This window comes from Mycothermus thermophilus, assembly GCF_041956435.1.
Source record: "Mycothermus thermophilus strain CBS 625.91 unplaced genomic scaffold VTJ04scaffold_4, whole genome shotgun sequence".
NCBI classification, from domain to species: Eukaryota; Fungi; Ascomycota; class Sordariomycetes; order Sordariales; family Chaetomiaceae; genus Mycothermus; species Mycothermus thermophilus.
In genome coordinates this window covers 2,738,030-2,752,675 of record NW_027191430.1, presented here as the reverse complement: position 1 = coordinate 2,752,675, position 14,646 = coordinate 2,738,030, and the positions used below count along the sequence as shown (strand labels likewise).

Sequence of the window (14,646 nt, the reverse complement as noted above, 5' to 3'; positions counted from 1 at the left end):
GACAATAAGGGCATCCAACCTCATCCCAAACCAAACAGTTGGAAAACCCCTCCTCGACGAACTCGGCGGGGTTGGGTTGAGGGGAATCACCCCGGAACCTGGAACATTGGAATCTCCTCAATTCTAAGAAATTTAATAACATCACCTCAAAATGGACGAATATCCTCGGGGTAGCTTGGACCACAGCATACCCTTCCTGCTGACCTTCGGCACCCGTGTCCCTGAACCGGACGACTCCTCTGCCTTGAGTCATGCTCTCAAGGACGAGGCCATCCTCATCCGCTCCGACCTCGACCCCGTGGACTCAGAACAGTCCCGTGCCTTACTGCGCTACATCCAAGAACGAGATGCCTCAACCTTACCTTGCAGTGCAAGGGACTCTGTCCCTAGAAGATACCGCTTCCGCGTCAAGTCAGCTGAGAGGGTGCGTGTGCCATCAACTTCTTCAAGTTCCTTTCTGACCCGCATGCGCACTAGTCAATCCTCCTTCCTCCTCGCCGTGCCCGTCTTCCCGAGGGCTACGAACCTGAGCCTGCGTCTCCAACCCAACCTGTCGTCTTGCACTCTCCTTACTCTCCATTGAGCCCTGTCTCAACGCTCTACCCCGACGGCCTCATCGACCCTCACTGGCTCCGGAAGCACCAGGAGCTTATTCCCAGCATTCTGCTGTGTTTCTATTCCCTCACCGCTGATCCTACCCTCTCCACCCTGTACGACAACCAGATCAAGACCGATATCAACAATGTCAGGGCCCTTCTCATCCAGTCCGGCTACAAGACGCGACTGGCAGTGGTGCTCCTGAGCGAGCATGGATCTTCTTCCCATTCTTCTGAGGGCGTCCAGGAACGCCTCGAGATCATCCGCCGCGGTTGCGGTCTCGATTCCAGGGCTTTGTTCCTCGTGCCTGCTGGAGGCTCTCAGGAAGAGATTCAGCGCGTGGCCGAAAACATGCTGACCACCCTCTATGCCGTCGCTATCGAGTACTACCGCGATTTAGGGAGGCACTCACGCAAGAAACGCTCACGAGGGATTGCCCCGCAGCCGACGGTGCCACCCACTTCGGGCACCTCGCAGACCCTATCGTTGGCAGGTTGGAATTTCCGCTACGATTTCAAAACGGCCATCTTTGCTGAGTACCGCCTCGAGATGGACGTGGCGCTGCGTTCCTATGAGCAAGCTTATGAAGCCTTGTTGAGTACTGAATTGATGGAATTTATCCCGAGCTGGAGTCCACGTTGGAACGAAGCGAGGCTACTCGCCGACATCCTTGCCGTGCGCTGTCTGCGCTGTCTGCTCTGGAATGGCCAGCATAGCGCCGCCGCTAGGAGGTGGCAGGTCCACAGAGAACGAATTGCGGACATCGTCGACCGTCGCGCCCGCGGCACCAATAACTACAGTTGGGAGGCTTGGGAAGCCCGTTGGGCCGTCGTCATGGCCGACTTGATCGATCGAGCTGGTATTCCAGAACTTACCCCGCCGTCCATGAGGCTTTATCTTCCACCAGAGAAGAGTGCCATGGGCGAACGTCTACTTCCATGGGAGCTGCTGCATCATACGGGCTACTGGTATCGTTTAGCCGCAACCCACGTCCAGGCGCGGAGAACCTTTGCTCGTGCGATCCCAGACGACCATCGACGATCTCCAGGAGACTCGCCTGCCTCCCTGGTTGCCAAATCGGCCTTCGCCTACGACACGTACATGTGCCCAGAACCGTACGAAGAATATCCCCTGCGTCGCCCTGGCGTGAACCATGGGAAGATGATCGTCGACCTCCTAATGCGGGCTCGAGCGGAGTTCCTGAAACGAAACCAGATCCGCCTGGCTGCTGAGGTGTCCCTGGACTGTGCTCGTGAGCTGGCGCTGGCCCAGAACTGGCAAGGCGTCGTAGAGCTTCTCCAGCCGCTTTGGAAGGATCTTGCGTTTCGAAGAGAGGGCTGGACAGCTATCGCGGAAAGCTTGACCTGGGGTCTCAGAGCAGCGGCTGCTCAAGTGGATGATGCTGAAATGGTGATCCTTGCTGACTGGACTTTGCTCTCTCGGGGTAGGTATTCCAAGATCTTTTGATTCCCCTGTGCCATGTTAACCAATCCCAGACTTCACGAAACGTCCTGGTTGGCATTACGATATGTCCAAAGCTTTGGAAGACGTCGACGTTGAGGGAAAGCCCAGCGTTTCCATCCGGGATGGTCAATTCCAATCTTTCATTTCGGCATCGTTTCTTTTCGAGAAAGAAGAGGGACGAGCAGGCCAGACCGTCCGCACTCAGTTATCCATTACATCTAACGCACAACCTGACTCGGTGCCGGTGGTGCTTGGGTCGGTGTATCTCAGCTTTGACGGCTGCCTCGATGGAGTTATTTTGCGACACCAGAAAAATGACCGACAGCCTGCATCAACCCGGGGGAAGACTACCATAACCACTGTCACTTTGGCCCGTCAGGCAGATGTCGTCGCAGAACCAGAAAAGGCCACGGATGACAGCGGCGGTGGTCTCACGCTCATTGGATCCACTGACCTGACCTTACATCCAGGACACACTCTCGTCTTCAACATGGAGATGCCACTACGTGAGCCTGGAGAGACGCGTGCCGACTCGCTTACCCTCCACGTTGGATACGATGACTTTGATTTGCGACAAACCATCACCCTCCAAGACGGAGCAAACGGGAATCGTTGGTATATTTCGCCTTCCCGGACCAAGGTTCTCCCTCACCTCCACCCTCTCGCCATCCGGATCTTACCCAGACCACCAAAGATGGAAATCAGGTGTCCAATATGGAAAGAACAGTACTACACCGACGAGCCTGTTGACCTTGAGTTTGACATCGAGAATGGCGAAGGTGTCGAGGCGCTGGCCAAGTTGGATGTTGTTCTCTTTGGCGAGAAACCGCCATCATTCACCGTGTCAATTCCAGGCCATGACGATCAAGCCTCGTCCAACGTTCGAAGCGAGGAAACTAGACTCTCTGGAGCGCAGATAGGCACCATTCCAAGCTCGCAATCCCTCGCTGTCCGTCTCCGTCTCCCTCCCATCGACCGGCCCAGCGTATACGACCTCACATTTAAAGTCACCTACTTTTTACCAACCAACCCCGGCACGCCCATTTCGCAAAACGCCGTGTTCCAGTTGAACGTCGTCAACCCCTTCGAAGCGAACTACGAACTCCTGCCGCGCCTCCACCCCGACCAGTGGCCGAGCTTGTTTGACCCAGACAACATCGTCATCCCCCCTCCCGCCACCACCAGCAGCGACGTCGAAAATGCTACCCCGCCTCCGATTGCCCAGGGTATATCCCAAGCCTGGCACCTTGTCACACGCTACGCCTCTTTCGCCCCAGAACCGCTACGCGTCGTCGACGTGGACATCACCGTCCAGCCATCCGCCGTCGCTCAGTGCTCCTTCACCAAGCGCACCAGCCTCCCGGCGCCTGGACGTCTCGTACCCCCACAAATCATCCAAGAGGCCGCATTCGACTTGGTGGCGAAGAAGGCCACTATCGACGACCGCAGCCACGCCCCGCTTGACGTGTCGCTGGTTATCAAATGGGCGCGTCCGGCAGAGGATGAGAACGCCGAAACCACCAATCCACCTGCCCCCGAGGCAATCAATATCACGACGCTGCCCATCCCACGGTTCAACATCTTTGGCACCGAGCCGCGCGTTCTGGCCACGGCCTCGCACCCTCGTTGGCACCCGGGCCAGGGCGATGACGATGATGGGGTCGCATCAACCCCCTTCGTCAACCTCACCATCACCATCGAAAACGCTTCCACTCACTTCCTCACGTTTGGTGTGTCCATGGAGCCCAGCGAGGCGTTTGCCTTCTCCGGGCCGAAGCAGACGACGCTGAGCCTGCTGCCCGTGTCAAGGAGGAGTGTGAGTTATCGGTTGTTGGCGGTGGGTGATGGGGTTAAGAAGGATGGGGATGGAGAGAAGGAGGAGGAAGAAGAGGATGGCGTTTGGGTCCGCCCGGCGCTGGTGGTCAGAGATAAGTACTTCCAGAAAGTGTTGAGGGTGATTCCCGCGAGCGAGGGGGTAAGGCAGGGGAAGGAGGGTTTCGAGGTTTGGTTGCCGAAGCTGGGGTGAGGCCGCAGGTGGATGGCTTGGGATGTACATACGATGATGAGAGCGGGGTGGCGAAGTTAGGTCTGTGATGTGATGAATGATACCTTCCTTGACTTAGACACATCATTGTTTTGGTTGTCTCCCTGGGTCTGTAAGCTTCGCCTCATTCAGTTGGCCGGCCCAGATTTACATTGATGGCCATGGTCGGTGTCACGTCAACAAGTAAGTCGTTCAGTACCAACCACATGGCCTAAATCCCTCCAGCCGCTACTCATAAGTCCCTGGGATTAATATTGTCAGGTCAGAGAGACGTTGTCGAAGCGATGGGTGGTAAGAGGTGGCTGGGCAATGGCCGGTGATTCACGGTCGAATGGTCGGTCACTGTCACCACAGCACTCAAGTGTCTGTTCAAATATACGACGCAAGAAGAAAAGAAGCCTCAAGTCATCAACAAAGAAACATCGATGAATTTCTCCCTGACTATCTACCCAATCCCACCCATATCTACTTATTCAAAGTACCAACGTACTTTATGTCATCATTGCGACTCGCGTTAAACAAGAGTGATTTTAAAACGGTCGTATACCATAGGGATCATAGGTTCGTTAGTTGGTTCGTTTGTCAAAAGCAACGAGTAAAAAAAAGCGGCGAGAAGCAAAGAAACTCGATGCAAAACGAGACTGGAGTGAAAGAAAGAGAGGGGGGATAACGAAACAAATAACCACCACGTTCCGTCAACCGACTCATTTTTCCAACCCCCAAAACCAGATGACCACTCCGTCTACCCATAATTAAGCCTCTTCCTTCTTCTCCTCCTCAACCGTCGTCGCCGCCGCTTCCTCCGTCACCGGAGCAGCGGCAGCGGGCTTCTCTTCAGGTATTGTCTCCTCAGCCTTTGCCTCTTCCACCTTGACCTTGCTCTCCTTGCCAACACTCACAACACCCTCCTCGGGGTCAATCTCAAACACCTTCACCACACCAACCACCGCAAAGGTCGGAACCGCAGGCTTCTCCTCCTTCGCAGGAGCAGCAGCAGCGGCGGCGGCGGCGGTGGCGGCAGTGGTAGGAGCCCTCCTCTGCGGACCCCTCGCCCTGCCCTTCCTCGCGTCGCTGAGCGGCACCTTTTCCTTCTCCTCAGGCTGCTCCTCCTCCGCCTGCACAGGCTCTTCCTTCTTCAGGATTGCCTGCGGGCCCATCTGCAGCCGGCGGTTGAGGTCGTTCATGAACCCGGCCTGGAGCGCGGCAATCTTGGAACCGAGCGGGCGGGCGGGAACGGCGGGTTTAGGTTTCGCCGCAGCGGCCTCTGTGGACTCGGCAGGAGCACCAGCAGCAGCAGTCTTGGCGGCCGGACGAGGCGGGATTTGCGGCTTCGCAGTGCGCTCCGGGACTGGGGGTTTTTGTTCGCCCTCTCCAGTCAGAGAAGCCTGACGCGGCTTGGGGCGTTCAGGGATGGCGGGAGGTTGCGGCTGCGGGGCCCGCGTTTCAACCGGCGAGGGCACCTCGTCCTGCTGCGGCGCCGAGACAGTGGTCTCGAGCTGGAGGGAGTCGGGGGCGTCTTCCCAAACGTCAGCGCTAGGGAAGCGGCGTTGCGGGGCGCGCTTCGGGGCGGCTTCGGCGGCGACATGCTTCTGGTGCTCGAGGATGGGCTTGGGCGCCGGCGGCGACGCGCTGCGGGAGTGCGGGGCCGGGGCTGACTCCTCGTTCTCGGCCAGCTGCTCGAAGCGCCGGGCAAAGGCTTGAGCGGGGTTCTCCTCGCCGATGTCGTTCTTGGATTCAGGAGCCGCGGCAGGAGCGGGAGCGGACTCCTCTTCCTTCTTCTCCTCGTGGGCTTCTGGGGTGGACACCTCAGCGGTGTAGTAGGTGCTGCTGGGGGCGTCTTCCCAGACATCGGCGCTGGGGAAGCGGTGGCGGGGACCTTTCTTGTTGCCCGCCGACTCGGGCGTGAGATGCTGCTCGGGAGTCTCTTGCTTCTCATCGTCCTTGAACAGGGGCTCGTACTCCTCCACATCCTCCAGCGGAGTGGAGCGAAGCTCGAAGCTAGGGTCCTTGTAGATGCTCGTCGGCCGGCTAGTCGGACGGCTAGTCGGGCGGCTTGTCGGGCGGCTTGTGGTTTCCTCGACTTCGAGAGCTTTGGGCACAACAGCGGGAGGGTTGGCAAGGCCACGCGGGTCCTTGGCAACCTCGTCCTCCGCCAGGATCGGGGCAGTGTATCCGGGAGATTCGTCGTCGCTCTTGGACGAACCGGCGTCGCTCACGACGGATGAGATGCGGCGGCCGGGTTCGTCGACGTGGATTGTGGCAGGCTCGGGGACGCCTGGAGACGCTATCCTAGACGCGGACTCCTCAAGAGCCTGCCAGGCCACCTGGTCGCTGGGGGTGCCAGCGTAGTCTTTGGCAGCTGCATTGTTCATCGATGTCAGTAACTCGTCAATGATTTTTGTCTTGGGAATGGATTCATGACATACCAAGGCCAAGGCCCTTGCTCGCCGTCTCGTGGACGATCTTGTTCAGGTCGTCAGGCTTCAAGGAGAAGTCGTTAGGGCGGTCATAGTGGTGGGGTTTCTGCTCCTGCTTGAGCAGCTCGGGATGCTTCTCGAAGTAGGCCTTCTCGAGCTTGTCCTGGGGCAGGACACCGTGGCCGTGCAGACCGTAGCTCCCGGGTGGGAGGTTGCCACGGCTAGAGGTCTTGCGGTTGTGATGGCGGCTGGAGCTCTCCGAAACCGAAGAGGCGACAGCAGGTGACGGGGCCTGGACGTCACCGGCGTTCTTGTACATGGGAACGCGCTGGCCGATCTCTGGAATGCCCAGCTCATCATCGAAGGGCGTCTCCTTACCCGACAGCTGGCTGACGGTGCTAGCCTTCTTCTTGAGGCTGGACTCGGGCGGCGGCGAAGTGGTGTCGATGCTACTGGGTTTGCCGAAGCCGAACGAAGCAGCACGCTCGCTGTCGGTGCGGGTGACGGCCGCGACGCGCTGCTTGGCACTAACGGCCGGCAGCGACGGCTTAGGAGCATGGAGTTTGAGGTCCTTGGCGACGGTGCGCTTCTCGGCGGCCTCCTCTTCTTCCTCCTTCTTCTCCTCCTCGGCAGCGGCAGCGAGCTCCTCGGCCACCTCATATTCCTTGCCCTCCTCCCCCAGGGCGGGGAGCTCGACGGAGGCGGCACGGTCGATGGGGTCGCCGTTCTCGCTGCCGGGAGTGGGGACGATGATGGGGAACTCGTTGGGCTGGGCGGGCTGGGCGGGCTTGAAGGCATTCTCACTGATGAGGGGCGACGGCGCAAAGCGGTCGGCACTGGGGCTGACGGAGCGCTGGAAGCGCCGGGCTGGGCGAGGGGGAACCACCGGGGCAGTCATGTTGGCTGTCTTGTCCGGACTCCTTGAGGGTCTCGGGGGAATGGCAGGAGGTGTGGTTGAGACGGTGGTCATGGTGGGCAGGGGAGAAGGAAAATAATAGTACCGGAGGGTCGGCGGATCAGAGGACTGACGGGACAGACTCCCTGGGGTCTAAGGGAAGCGGTGTCGCTGTCGTCACGTAGGAAGGTTGGAAAAATTCAGGACCGGACCAGCATCCGGGGCTCGGTGGTCAAGCTAAGCTTGGGGTGTGTCTGACTGCTAGCTCCGGGTCAGCTCCCTTGTTCTCTGCACTGGTACATTGACATTCCCTCCGTCGGCAGGTTTCATGGCATCGAATCACTTCGCAGCCAAGTCGGTGAAGCGGCAAGTTGCACATGCGAGATAAGCGGCGAAGGACGCCCAGGTCCTGGGGAGGTGACATCGGCAAAGAACCGGGACGGCGGTTGATGCCGTGAGGCTCCAAGCTGCCTTGAAACCGTCGCAAACCAGCGCACCCCGGACGGGCTGATAACGCACCAGCGGCTCATGGCGCCCCGAGATCGAGATATGGGCTGCGATATGTAAGGGAGATATCGACTGATAGCTCGCCCGGGACACACAACGCACACAAACATCGGCGCATGTGCCCCGAGCCAACCATCAGCTAATTCCATTACATGACGCCTCCCGATGCAGCCATGCAGCCGGTTGCTATCACGGGAGAAGGACAGAGCACACGCAGAGCGAGTACAGTGAGCATGTGTGTACTACACGTCCAAAGTGTTTCGTGATCCTCTCCATGCGTGTAAGCCCGGCGACTAGCACGGGAGGCTTCTGCTTCCCGCAGAGTCCCCGCCGGCACGTCAGCCGCAGAGCCGGTTCTCCCTAGCAGCTTAGTTGCTTTTCTGGAGAATGGAGAAATGCCATGGCAGGCTGCACACCCTCTCTGAGCCGAGATAAAGCGCTCCCCGAGCCGCCAATGGCGCGGAAATCAGGTTCACCGCCTCCACCGGGTGCGACGATCGCGCGAGATACCTAGATATCCGTGATATCCATGATTCCAGTGTTGCTATCGCTGACTCGATTTGTGCCGTGGTCCCGTCCGGAGGAGGAGCGTGCAACGCCGTTGGTTGGCAGGACGAGGAGGACGAGCCATGGCCATGATGCCGAGACGGAGGGGCAGAGGGGCAGAGGGGCAGAAGCATGGAAGGGAGGGAGGGGCATTGCTCACCAATTGAGAGACGGCTAATTGCTTGCAAGATTTAATGGCTGTTGTTTGCGTTTCGCGTGTGGTTTGGTGTGCGCAAGTTTTGGTCAAGAAGAATAAGAAGGACTTTAGGTCAGGGGGACGGAAGAATGATATGAAGAGAGGGTCCAAGATAGATCTGGTCCAGGAGAGGATTTGATCCAGGTAGCTCCCAAGTCGGTAAGATAGGGTAGATGATGAGACGGGAGTCGGTGGGCTCGGGCCAAGGCGTCAATGCCTCAATGATGGCTCCTCCAACGGACTCCTGGAGTTAATAAGGTATGTATGATGATGAAACCGGGCCGTGTGTGCTCGTTCAGACGAGTCGCCAACAAACAAAACCAGGGCGGTGTTTGTCTGGGACTGAACACCACTTATACCCGCTGACGCGAACATGCTGAGAATGCCTCGCTCGTCATTAGCTCTCCCGGAGTTGGGGATCCAGCAAGGACCTGGAACCGCCGTTCGCACTGTGATGCTGGATACGTACCTCGTACCTCAGCTCGATGGATGTCATCAGTGCATGTCAGCGAATGTCCGCCCGTTCCCTGTGTCTTCCAGCTGTCGTCCATTGTTTTGTGCCGTGTCCCTGGACCCTGTTCGATGGAACCCCTCGTGAGCCTAGAACACGCACCAGCTGATCGCCCGACTGGCAGCCCGGAGTATTGTCCCCAGACGTGGCCCCACAGTGCGATAGGTGGCCGTGCTGAGTTCCTCTGGCCACAGGGCGTAAGGTACCTAGGGTACACCACTCTGCATAGGTACGTATCGTGGACTTCCAGTTCCAGCTCTTCCCCCTCGAATCTTCCAGGACGATCAGATCCCGGCCTATCGCTTGACAGACGCCCTAGAGGAAGTCCAGCCCTGAGAAAGGGCGCTGAGACTCGAATTTCTCGAACCAAGTCCTTACCAATAGAGACATTGACCTAGCACACCTCTCCAAGTTACACCAAACATCACCAAACATCTGGCTCCAATGTGCTGTTCTATGGCGCAATCCGAGTCTACTTTGTCTCTCTCCTTTCACCAGACAACACAGTGTCAAACTCCGCCAAATCCCCACCGCCATGCTGCAATCATGAGCCTACTTCATCTTCAAGGATCCAAAACACAAATTGCTCGCGGTGTGGTCTTGGAAGTCGGGCCATGCAGGTGACCTAAAGAGATTTTCCCGTCGAGGACACGATTGGGTTGAGCCCTCTCGTTTCCTTTCCAAGGTGAGCAGCCGGCAGCAGGTTGGGGAGAAGGGAAAAATTTGGAGCCAGGGGGGCGGTTGGCGGCCTGCTAGCCAACGGATTCTAACACGGATCGAGATCTCTCTATCTGGCTGGCGTGGCTGCAAAGGCGGCAAAGCGGTTTTGCAAAATGGCGGGGTCAGGGTGCAGAAAAAAAGCTGCTGCCCTGGCCTGCGTCGAACTCCCGTCATCAATACACTTTTTGCCGCATGACACCAAAAACCAAAAGTAGAAAAAACAACTCCTCCAAACCCCCCTCCTCTTTCCTCTCATCAATTTCAACGTGGCAGGTCCTGTTCCATCTTTTCTTCTCGAAACTTGTGTCAATTGCCTACACCGGCCACATGGCGCGCCGTGTCAAGCCTGGTCATTGTTGTGTCTTTCTGTGTGCGTGTGTGTTAAGCGGTCTATAATGACAACCGCTGAAGCCGATCTCCCAATGGAGAGGCGGGGCAAGTGGACGGGCCCGAGCCCCACCTCCGTGGCCCGACGGGAGTCCCACTTCGGCACACTGTGCAGCTTTGGGGATAGGCCTTGAACTCGTGACCGCCCTTGGTGTCTTCGACGGCGCCGAGCGACATCACCTGCACCTCACCTCCAGGGGCAACACGCACAACACGTCTGGGGCAACAAATGCATGATTCCGGCACCATGGCGGTCGGTCCGGGTGGGAAAAAAAGTTCTCGGTCTCGCTCAGGGCAATGTACGAGTTTTAGGTACACATCTGCCTAAGGTACGCAAGAATTGGCACACCGAAATTACCAGAGAGAATTTGTCAAGGGGCATGGGAGTTACGGGGTACCTGTCCTTTTGGCATTCTAGCTTTAGGCGAAGGTATTTGGTGACCGACAAAGGCGAAGAAGCCGCGAGATGTGGATTACGGGCAGTTCCTGCACGGTGCCGCTATGACGCAATGTTCAACGACTCGTGATCTGCATCAGCCTCCATCCTGTGCCGCCGTTCCGGCCCCTGAGGGGACGGGACCTGACTGTCCTTGGGCCCTGGATGGATGCTCAGGAACCAGCCCGAAAACTGGGCACGCTCTTCTGGCCGGCCACAATGGAAGCCATCCTGCCCTGCTTGGAAGAGTCCGGCGTTTCTCAGGGGTCACGAGGTGTTGAAGAAACGATCTAGACCAAGAAACCCATTGTGAAGCAGAGTCCTGCAAACAAGAACCAGTTGAGGAGGCCTACCTCAGTTAGCCATGCCGTCAGGACAGAACGCCATTAGAAGAAACTTGGACTCTGGCGCTCAAAACCACCTCATTTTCTCGGTGCTTCCTTCCAGCAAGACAGGCCTTCACCTCCAGAGTGGCCACTTGAGGAGAGGATATCTCCGTCCAGTGTCAACTTCCAAAACTTGGAAGCTCTCATACCTAGGTTGATACCTTCCCAGTAAACCATCATGGCCATAGCGGAAGGAGCATTGTGGCTCAGCCAGAGTACCATCTGTGAGTGCAGGCCAGAATTTTGTATGCGAAATCGATCCTGTCGACTACCGGTCTTAACAGAAAGCCCACAATGAGTACCTCAAGGCCAGACGTACATGCCCTCTGGACCTGGAACAACACAACACCTACCGCCCCTCTTTCCCGGACAGGGCTCACATGTTTCTTCCTTTCGTTCAAGTCCCTTCTCAACCAAACTTTGCCATGTAAGCCCAATGCTGCCCTGGAGACCTGGGAAATCAACCCGGAAATCAGGGAACCGCATCCGCTCCCATACCCTACGGCTAGGCACCGCACTTACAGATCAACCCCGCAAACTGACGCGCGTCTCCAACATAGGAGGTACCCGATCTGGAATGCCTGGCACCAGCTGTGTGAGGTGTCTCAAGCACTGGACACCAAGCCAACAAGGACCTCCTCATATCCACCGGAAGCCAAGGGACAGCCTACGAGAGGCAACCTCGAGGTGCCTGACCTACCTGACCTAGGAAACATATCTTAGCGGTGTGGGGTTTGACAACTCCATCGAACCTGGCGCCACTATGACGCTATTACCTCGCTGCCGCGAGCTTCCCCGGCAGCCGTACCCCCGTAAAGGCGGGGGAGGGGAAAGTCTTCCGGTTGCGTTTCCGTGTCCCGTCCCCGAAGTCGATCGCCCGGCAGGCTCCGTGCGTTCCCAGTGTGTGGTGAGCTTCCCCTTCGGACCAAGGACTCTCGAACGAGCGAACGATGGAGGTTCTCTCTGCAGAAACATGCCCCAGATGCAGCTGCGGGTGGTGTGATGTTTCGTCAAACTCCGAGACACTGTACTACAACTCCCGTAGATCGTCAGGGAGGGAATGGGAGTGGTGGTAGCCATGATAGAATGCCCAGAAGAAGTACTCAAACTCTCTCCGCCTACAGATGTAAGTAAGTCAGGGACAGCAAGGCCGGGAGGTCAGGCTGATTCAACAGCGGTCTCCGCATGATCAGGTACTCCACGTTTTTATCATAGGCCAGGTCAGCGAGGTATCAACTGGTCAAAGACCGAAAAGCAAGCCAATGACGACTCAGGCAAGAGAGACAGCAATGATTCAAACCAACGGCATGCCATGAAGCCTCATAGGTACGTATGTACCTACCTGCGGGGTCATCATGATGAGCACAACGGCGGACTGCGTACCATACTGTACATCCAGTCCCCGGCAACCCGGAGCCGGGTGGCTGGAGCGGATCGGACCATGCCGAGGGCGCCCCGCGGAGATCAACGGCCACCCATCCGAAGCTTCGGTATCTCAGGAAAAGCTCTCCTGCTCCGGTCGTTTCTCGGCATTTCGGCCAGCGAGACTGCTCATTCATTCCCATGGACTTCACGACTTACTTATTTTCCTCTTGTTTCAGTCCCAATCTCCCAAGGTTATTTGTCCTGTTCGATGCTCGAGACTTTGCCCCCTACCAGTAGATATCTGGGGATTAGATGTGTAGGTCAGTACTCTGTTGAGGATAGATTCCTGAGAGGGACATCAACACTAGCAACAGAAGTCTCCTTCCATGGCTGGGGCGTCACTTGATCAATTGCATTAAAAGTCCTAAATCAAACCCAGACAAACATTCTCTTTCGCCAACCGTGCTTAGTAGATACATGACATGGACACAACAGACCAAAACATCTGGCTCAAAGCGTGTCCTCGTCTTTGCGCGCACAAAGCGAAGGAGGAAGAGAATAAAAAGAAACCAAGACGCCAATGAATGATTGCCCTCTCCGTTTTTCTCCCAAAAATACAAAACTTCCAATGGTTGTTGTGACAAACAATAGCACGCCCCCGACCAAAAGAGAAAAAAACTCATGCTTTGTCGTTGCGTCTTTTCCTTGCTGGATTGCTTGCCATGATGCCAATGCCCTCTTCTTACCGACCTTTCTTCTCTCCAACAACTCAAACAACACCCAACGAGCATAGAGGAGAGAAATAACCATCCTCATAATCGCAGGGAAAACAACCGCCGCCACACTTTCAACCAAACCAACGATCCACGTCTACCCCTTTCCTCCCTCTCAACCCCCCAGCACCATAACACAACCAGCCAGTCCAGCTCGTGCACGCTCAGCCGGCCTATACCACCATCTGCGCAACACCAGCGCCGCCCAGGGTTTTGCTCCCGACAAACGCCTGGCCCTTGATACCGGCCAGGAGGTAGCAGGAGGCGGTGATGGTAAGGAAGATGGCGGCGGCGATCAGCGACGAGGCGCCACCCAGCAGCGAGAGCCACTGCACCAGGGCCATGATGGCGTAGGCGGCGCAGCGCATGTAGTTGGTGGCGATGCGGCGGATGAAGGAGTCAAAGCTGGACGAGGTCGGGCAGATGCGCAGGAGCAGCGGAACCTCGACGAAGAGGATGATGAAGGAGGAGGCGCTGTTGTTTGTGCATGTGTGGTTAGCAGCGCAGATCAAAAAGAAGGAGGAAGGGATATGCCAAAGGTGACGGGGAAAATGGGGTTGACATACAGACACAACGCGGAAAAGATGATGATCAGAAGGCGGAAGGTGAAGATGTTCGCGATCCCCAGCGCGAAGCAGAGGATCATGGACAAGATGCCGAACCTATGGCGCGCGCACAAGTCAGCATGCGAACGATCCCAATCATCGGACGTTGTCGCGTGATATAATCGACGCTGGCGCAATCCGGACAGACGACGACACTAGATGACGACGTGGGCGGCGTCGGCCGGCGCGGCGATGTCGGCGACTCGGTTTCGAAGGGAAATCTGGATGCTCACCATTGTCCGTAGATACCTGCGCGGCGGAAGAGAAGCGACGGTTAGCAATCACCATCCCGACAGGAACACCAGCGGATCCGGGCCTTTTCCTCCTCTTCTTGCTTATTCAAGGGGTCATGGCGGAAGCACATACTGAAGTTTCGCGTCGCGAATTCCTCCTTCAGCGACATCTTGACGGTGTGGGTTTCAACAAGACGTCTCGACTTTCAAAGCCACGTAATCCGTTCGCTCAATTCCCAGCGGAAAGACCGGCTTGCTCTCCGTGTGCGCGCGGGTGCTTAAATAGCGTACTCTGGCGATACGTCCAGCCGCCAGAACAAGAGATCCAAAGCTCTTGGTGTTGGTGTTTATTTCGCAGCCCTGCTTGCTGTCGCTAGCCCTGTTGTGTTTTGATGCTGCTCGGTCGCGGCCCGAGGATAATGCGCTGCGCTGATGCGATGCAAGTGTCAGATGCGAATGCAGGTTCGGGGAAAAAGTCTCTCCCTCTCCCAAGCGGCGGTCCGAGTCAACAAATGCAAACAAATGTCAGCGCAGAGGTAGTTGTCGGTCAGGCGGCCTGTCAAA

The 14,646-nt window shown here is 57.1% G+C and overlaps 4 protein-coding genes across 4 annotated transcripts; 2 read left to right on the top strand and 2 right to left on the bottom strand.

The window, feature by feature from the left end:
* Positions 1-151: 151 nt before the first annotated feature.
* Positions 152-4,087, top strand: VTJ04DRAFT_6723 (uncharacterized protein; the record flags this gene model as incomplete). The annotated part of the gene is made up of 3 exons (XM_069364974.1): positions 152-424; positions 478-2,041; positions 2,094-4,087. The coding sequence occupies 3 exons, from the start codon at positions 152-154 to the stop codon at positions 4,085-4,087; spliced, it is 3,831 nt and encodes a 1,276-aa protein (XP_069218747.1).
* Positions 4,088-4,266: 179 nt separating this feature from the next.
* On the top strand, positions 4,267-4,775 carry VTJ04DRAFT_6722 (uncharacterized protein; the record flags this gene model as incomplete). Its single annotated transcript, XM_069364973.1, has 2 exons — positions 4,267-4,288; positions 4,501-4,775. 2 exons carry the CDS (start codon positions 4,267-4,269, stop codon positions 4,773-4,775), a joined length of 297 nt encoding a protein of 98 aa, XP_069218746.1.
* Positions 4,776-4,857: 82 nt separating this feature from the next.
* On the bottom strand, positions 4,858-7,492 carry VTJ04DRAFT_6721 (uncharacterized protein; the record flags this gene model as incomplete). The annotated part of the gene is made up of 2 exons (XM_069364972.1): positions 4,858-6,464; positions 6,532-7,492. 2 exons carry the CDS (start codon positions 7,490-7,492, stop codon positions 4,858-4,860), a joined length of 2,568 nt encoding a protein of 855 aa, XP_069218745.1.
* Positions 7,493-13,417: 5,925 nt separating this feature from the next.
* Positions 13,418-14,252, bottom strand: VTJ04DRAFT_6720 (uncharacterized protein; the record flags this gene model as incomplete). The annotated part of the gene is made up of 4 exons (XM_069364971.1): positions 13,418-13,718; positions 13,811-13,906; positions 14,083-14,098; positions 14,216-14,252. The coding sequence occupies 4 exons, from the start codon at positions 14,250-14,252 to the stop codon at positions 13,418-13,420; spliced, it is 450 nt and encodes a 149-aa protein (XP_069218744.1).
* Positions 14,253-14,646: the final 394 nt, after the last annotated feature.